At 38.0% G+C, this 7,475-nt stretch overlaps 2 protein-coding genes across 4 annotated transcripts in view; one reads left to right on the top strand and one right to left on the bottom strand.

The window, feature by feature from the left end:
* PDE6C (phosphodiesterase 6C) overlaps nt 1–2,447 on the top strand; it is a 52,876-nt gene extending 50,429 nt beyond the window's left edge. The window contains exon 22 of one of the 2 annotated variants that reach the window (XM_048858882.2): nt 2,156–2,447. In XM_048858882.2, coding sequence (XP_048714839.1) covers nt 2,156–2,235 — 80 coding nt within the window. In that variant the 3' untranslated portion in view covers nt 2,236–2,447. Of the gene's footprint in view, nt 1–1,449; nt 1,470–2,155 lie in introns of those variants that run through there. The other variant, XM_075130959.1, reaches the window with a different exon arrangement.
* Nucleotides 2,448–4,933: 2,486 nt separating this feature from the next.
* The window catches only part of LOC125639609 (protein FRA10AC1), a 54,643-nt gene continuing 52,101 nt past the window's right edge, over nt 4,934–7,475 (bottom strand). For both annotated transcript variants that reach the window (XM_048857109.2, XM_048857108.2), the window contains exon 14: nt 4,934–5,859. In XM_048857109.2, the coding sequence (XP_048713066.1) occupies nt 5,817–5,859 (43 nt within the window). In that variant the 3' untranslated portion in view covers nt 4,934–5,816. The remainder of the gene's footprint in view (nt 5,860–7,475) is intronic.

Below are 7,475 nucleotides of genomic sequence, written 5' to 3'. Positions count from 1 at the left end.
CTCTGTCTACCCGTGGGCTGCCCCCTTGCAACCCCAGTACCTAATAGGCCCTAATCTAGGCCTCGCAGCCTGGGGGTTTCCAGGCTGGAGCTACCCTGCTCCCCCGGCCTTTCCCCCTCAGCCCTGCTCCAATCTAGGTATTCCCTCAGGTCCCTGCAAGCAAGACCCTTCCCTCTCTGAACGCAGAGAGAGACTCTGGCTAAGCTTCAGCCTAGCAGCCTCTTTATAGGCCCAGCTGAAGCCTGATTGGAGTGTGGCCAAGCTGCAGCCATTTCCCCAATCAGCCTAGCTTTTCTTGCCCTCAGCCCTGGCTCTCTCCCAGGGCTGGCTTTTAAGCCCCACAGGGCAGGAGCAGGTAACCACCCCTCTACACACACACTTTATAGGTGTGGAGTACATTCCATTTTCTTCTAATTTGATATGCACCTGTATACTTTTCTGATGTAGTAGCAATCCTATCTCTTTCAAGCTGGATCTATCGGTAAGCACCACACAAGAGACACCAAATATGGGATTTACGGATGTAACTTCTAGAAGTGCCAAAAAGTGAGAAATCCCACTGAAAATAGCAACATTTCACACCAACACAAAGTTTCATCTTTCTAAATTATTGGCAAAGAAGATCATCATTTAGGGTCTGATTTTATGCCAATTGAAGTCAATGACACACTCCCACTGATTTTAATAGGTGCAGGATCAAGCCCTTAAAACTAAGATTCCACTCAAAGAACAATCAAATTATATGTCTGGAAAGAATAGCAAACTTGCACTCTCACCAGATATCGTGACCATTTAAAATTGCTGGTACTTGGGGTTACTCAGTTGATGTGATCACTGTGACTTATACAAAATTTGATCATCCCCAAGTATATATATGCACACAGGCAGACATCTCTGAAGACACAACTGGCCAGATCCTCAGCCGGTCCTTTGCAGTCAATGAGGAAATTGGCCAATATGCATATTAACATAATTGATAGTATTACAAAAGGTTATAAGTTATCCAGTATTTTGAAAATGCACACTGGGATGAGGTCAAGCAGACTTACAAGGTACAGAATGTGATAAATTATTATACCACCAAAATCAAGGCTATGTAAATACAGAACAGGTCAATGGTTTAATTTTTGCAGAGTTTTACAAATCCTTCTCAGTTTCATATAGTTGGTTGTGGGTTTGTTAAATTGCTTCAGACAAACTATTCAGAGATAAATATGTTGAAATACAGCCATTTCCCTAGATCACACTGACCTGGTTATACCACCTCCTTGTCTAACCATCAGGCAGACAAAAAATGAAATAAACATATTTGCTGAACCACAACAGTGGAAAGTTCAGAACAGAAAATAGACATAAAATTAAAACAAATTATATTTAATATCATACTGTTAATTATATCCACACATTTCAGAGGGTAGGGCACTGATTATGTGACATGTTTTAATGCAGGTGGAAAGGGTCGAAAATAACCTAGTAACATGGTGATCCACAGCTTTCAAATGTAAGTTTTAATTCTAATATTGGTATGTCAACTTAAAATGAATCTGAAAACAAGTTACTATACGGAACAGATCAGAACTTAGACCAACAAAAACGTGTGGAATCATTTGAGAGAGATGTTAACACTGTTAGTGACAGCAGTTATTGAACATACAAAAAAGTACCTCTCTCTTGATTGGTAACAGATTTCTACAGGGCTAGATAAAAGTTTATATAATCATAATCAACACTTAAGTGAAAGTTTCCATACCCTCCACCCCCATAGTCTCAAAGATTATAATTCATCCAAGAGTTTATTCCCTTTGAAGGTTTTCATTATTCAGTTGTGGGGGGTAGGGTGGAGAGGGACAGGATTAAGTAAGTATATAATTGCTGAAACTTTCCAGTAAAAGTGGTTCAGTGTGTGTTTGTCCATTGATAAATGCTGATATTAACTACTGCACCCTTTGTCAACAGTTTGGTTTTTCAATATTAATCAAAGAATATATATAAATCCTGAAAGTGCGTTCAGTTTTCAAGTGGACAAACACACTTGTGTTATAGAATAAAATTAAAATGCATGTCACAAAATTAACATTTATAATGCAAAAAATGAAGCTTATTAAAATGAAAAGAATTTGCTCATTATTCACATTCCTTTTGTGTTTTTTATTAGCTGAACAAGATGCAGCGAAAGGTGGAGGAGGAGGTGGCGGAGATGATGATGGCAAATCAAAAACATGTATAATTTTGTAATGCATTTTAATGGCACTAAAAGAGTCTCAAAGTCTATGTTTCTGCTACAGGAAAAAATATCTAGAAAGAACTTCAAAAAGCCTCAGTGGATTTCTGCAAAGCATAGGATAGCATAGGCCAGATAATCCTCTTAAACAACTGCCATCTATTCGGTGTCATTACTAATGGCATAAAAGAGGCAGAATCCATTGAAAACTAGAAAACATGAATGATGGTGCAAAATAAGTTGATTATGAGTTCAATTCTTGGTATTGTTTCTTGTCACTCAATTTATATACAGTATTTTTTATTAAAATGTATAAATGCTGCAGACTGTCCAGAAAAATATAAATGATTTTTAATGGTAGATTACAACCAGTAATTTCGTTGACAAGATCTAAATTGCACATACCATAACCAAAAATTGCAGACAATTTCATAACTCACAGCTTTACATTTTTATATTATGTTTATTTCTTTCATCTGGACCGAACTAAACCCCAACTAAACAATCCTGGAGTTGTCCCTTTTACCACTTCAGAAGACCTAACTACTCACATCAGTCCTGTGCCTAAAAAACAGGCCCATGGCCTCCTGAAGCTACCACTGCCAATCTGTAATTGCAGCAGTGGCTTTGGAGAAACCATTCCCTTCTCCACAAGTACACAATTCTGCCCACTTTTATCTGCCAATGGCCCTTGAACATGACATGCTATATAAACAAAAACAGTCTCTTTACCTAAAACCGAAATGTAGTCTTAAGAATTGTAAGCTTTTTATTTAGAATAAAGAATTTATCAAAGGACCTACACCAATATCCCTGGAGCAGGACTTACATGTTCAAATGTCTTCTTAAAAGGTGTATGAAATGCGGATATCAACATTTTTGGACAGAATAACCAATAAATTTGTCTGGTATTTCAGAATCACTGAATTTACCCCCAACAAGATTAGGAAAAAAACAGTCTTCACACCCTAGGAAGCTAGTCTGTGCATTAATGGTCTCTTCATAAGCAACTATAAAGAATGGCAATGGAGCTTCTCCACAGCCACTCTCCCGCTCTTGGTCTGGAGTGTCTGCATTCCCATAAGCAGGGGAAAGAACAGTGGATTTATGTACTAAAGTCATATTCCAGCATATCCATTGGACCCAATTCCAAATCTAACAGTGCAGAGGTATAAAGGGTGGTCCTGCAGTACCCAGAAATTATTCTGCCCATGTTCAGGCTCCCCGAATCCCGCCACCCTTCCTTTCTCCCCAAAACAGGATTGTACAGGTTCTACTGCTTGAAGGGAATCTTAACACCCACGGAGGCAGGGGGAATATTTGCCCCATGATGAATACTTTTACTGTATATTAAGTTTCCCTACAAAGTGCAGAAGGAGAAAAACATTTCAGAATTTTCTCTTCAATTGTGATGTGCAGTTACTGACCAAAGTTCCATTAATAAGTCTGTGATTTTGTATCTCCAGACATTAAACACTATTCTTTCTAAATGTGCACAGGTAACACCAAAATTATGCTGTATACATGGCATAATGAACTACATTCTCCTTTCTCTCTTGCCCCATATCCTAGCATTTTTATAAAAAATGCTTCAAAAATGTTCTCACATACGTAAGACAGATATTGTGCAACTATAATGAGAAATAAAACACCCTTCCACCAATAAATTCCCATTTGTTGTATCCTTAATGTATTAATGGGCCAAATATATATGCAGATTTAAAAATGCCATAAACTGGTTATAATGTATTATTTTCTGTACTAAATGTAGATCTGAGGAAACACCAAGTTTGCTTTTATCATCTACTTTTAATTCAAAATATATTAAATGAAACAACATATTTAATATGTGTATTGTACCATTTTATAACTGCCTTGTGACGGCCCAGAGAAGAGTTAGGTATCCAAAATACATGCCTATTCTACAGTATTTGCAGCAGCAAATATAGCAACAGACTCTACTAAAGCCCCTACAGACAAGTTACACAGATTTAAGCTGATTGCTGCAGATTGGATTTGGCTCCCAACCAAGCTTGCAAGATGACAAAGAATTAACCTTTAAATCCATCTTCTTACCTAAAGAAGACTCCACACACACAAGGCTACCTTTACTTGTTATTCAAGGACACCTTAAATGTGTGTCTGAACTGTCATCCCTTCTGTATGTATGAACTGTTAAAATTGTATTATGTTAAGTAATACTGAATGTAAATATAGATATGTGGATATACACATAAATCATTCACATGTAATAACATGTTCATGGATATATTACAACCATGTCTGCAATTATGTTGTCTACACCAAGTACTTTGTTATATGGCATCTATTGCATGAACGACTCATCCAATTAAGGTTTCAGCTTTCAAAAATACAGACAGTATTTTATAAACCATTAACTTTACGAGACTGTTTAAAATGTAAATTTCATTCAATACTGTGGTAACACAAATGTCTCTTATGTAGCTGATGTAATCTTCCATTGAAAAAAGAATGGACACTGTAATTAATCTTGTGCAGACTGTTTCTTTGGAAACATACAATAAAATGAATTTAAAGTTATGCTGCAATTTGAATAGGAAAAAAACCAGTAAGTCTCAAGTGTTATTATATGTTCTTGTTTCGTATGCTCAGGATTACACTTTAAAGTAGGATTACCATTCATTCACTGCTAAGGGGATCAGAAACCACAGATAACGCGTTAGCCATATGTAGGTTTCCCAGAGGCAAACCACATACCTTATTTATTAAAACAAATATGACAAGCTAACATCCCGAACGACTAGTAGAGTGACCATGGGACTGTCAGTCAAACAACACTTAAAATAAAAGACTTAAAATGAGGAGGGTAATAGTGAACTAACGCTTATACAAAATCATTAAAGAAAACATCATCATTAATTTTAGGAAGAAAAGATTTACTTAGGCCAAGCAAAATGTAAGTTTTATAGAATCGGAAACTTCAGTATCAATATTTCAAGAAGATTTACACATACAGATGTCTGAGTCTTAAACACCGCCTGACTGATTAATTTAAATCCACGAACTCTTGCTGCATGGTTTAATAGATTTAAAAGAGAACTATATATATATATATTAAAGAGTTTAGTGGTTAATACAGAACAGGGAGTCAACTAGAATATGCCTTTAAAACAATTAACTAAAAAGCACAGCATGGAAGAAAATACTGGAAACACTGAAGTCTATCAGTAAACTGCATTCTGATATGTCTCCTTCTCACCCTCTTTTGAGGTTAATGTGCAGTGTCTTCTATAATTTTTTAGATTTGTACTTTACAATACACTCAGCTGAAAATAAATTATAACAAAGTATGTTATATGTCATTCTTCATTAATGTACAGGGAATCTATCGTCTTCCAAGTGAAATCAGGGAATCTATCGTCTTCCAAGTGAAATCAGTAATGCTCCCTATGTAGGCAGGGGTATGTGTCCACGCACAGTCAATTGTAGGATCAGTGCCTTTAATGGAATTTTTACAGGAAAAAAAAAATATAGGTTTCTAAATTTGATTTGGTATTCAGATATGAATCATTACAATTCAAGAAGAAATTAATCTATGTTTCCACATGAAGTATCAGAGAAACAAGTCTTGAAAATACTCATCAAATTCTTCCTCCCTGTAAGAAAAATCAAATAATAATATTAAAATATGTGAGTAGTGAATGTAGGGCTTTTTATCTATAACCACACAGCCTTTATTCCTTGTGCTGCAAAAGTTTGGTGAGATTTCAGGTTACAAGAACAAGTTCAAAGCCATGCACATGAGGTACACTACATTTCTATTTTCCCTCATTTCCGCCTCTTTCTAACTGACTGAAGCAGTGTTTTGGTATTTAGGAAATACTCCTAATAATGTAATTATTGTGGCATGACATTACTCTTGTAATAAATATTAGGGAATGTATAGTATATAAATGATCAAAGTTTATTGAGTAGAACCAATATAATTAAAACAAAGTTATGCTTGCCCTCAATCATAATCCAACATTTAAAGATAACTATCCCTAAAAAATAAGGGACTAGGACACAGTTTATCTGTCTGGGGTTTCAGGAGATCTGCTACATTTCTCTTTATACCTATTGTCTATAATCTCACCTCTCCCGCCTTAGCATGAAATGGCTTTGGAATCAAGGAGGGTTAGATTTGTTTTTCATCTTTTCCAATGAAATAAGTATCCTGGAGTTTGTGGCTCTGCAAGCCCAACAACAGCTTTTTAGGGCATTTTTCTATTAATATCTCTAGCTGAGTAAGTATGCAAATAGGGTTTTGTACAAGTAACGTCACCTCAGATAGACACCATCACTCCCTGGCTGTTACTAAAGCTGCAGTAGTGGGAAGGAGGTGTCTTTTCACATGTATCTGTAGAGCCCTGCACGGATCCAAAATCTATATCCGTGGATGCAGATATCTGTGGATATAAATTGGGTATCCGCAGAGCTGCAGGGCTTGACCAGGAACTGCAGCGCCAAAGGAACAGCATGTCGGGCTGCTGCTCACAGGAGCCAGCGCCCTGCATGGGCAGGTCCTCTGGCATGGCTATAATGCCCCCAGCCCCATTTACTGAGGCAGGTAGCAGCCTCACCAGCAGCTGTCCCGGGTCATGCTAGTATGTGCGAGCAGCTTGTACACTCCCAGAAAGGTATCCCTTCCACACAGCAGTCTGCGGCTCCTGTCCAGAGTGTGTGAACTGCTTGCACACGCTAGCGCGACCAGGGACAGCAGCCAGTGAATCTGGTGCCCACCCCAATGGGCGGGGCTGGAGGCAGTACAACCACGCTAGAGGAGCTTCCCGCATGGGGTGTTGACTCCTGCGAGAGGCAACCCGACATGCTGCTGCTTTTGCCACTGCAGTTCCCAATAGAGCCCTGCAGCTCCACGGATACCCGATTTATATCCACGGATATAGATTTTGTATCAGTGCAGGGCTCTGTATCTGCATAGTGGCAGATTGCCTCACTACAATACTTCCAAGCTGATATGGAGAAAGGTGCTGCTGAGCACTGCTCCATGGTATGTAGCACGTGTAGTGTTTCCTTGCATGGCCTCTCATTGACTGCCTCACCACATAGGAGTTCTGCAACTTTGTGTGTCTTTATCCCCAAGGAGTGGGAGTAGGATATGACTGACCCCCTGTGATCTGACCTGCATGGAGGTAGCTATTTCCTCTAATGTATTTCAAGAATAGATTGATTTCAAGTAAATTTTGGCCAAAAATTTGAGAAAAATTCAAAT

The sequence above is a fragment of the Caretta caretta genome, chromosome 7 (genome assembly GCF_965140235.1).
Source record: "Caretta caretta isolate rCarCar2 chromosome 7, rCarCar1.hap1, whole genome shotgun sequence".
Lineage (NCBI taxonomy): Eukaryota > Metazoa > Chordata > Testudines > Cheloniidae > Caretta > Caretta caretta.
Note: the sequence above shows the minus strand (reverse complement) of the source record. Positions and strands in the feature narration are given on the sequence as shown.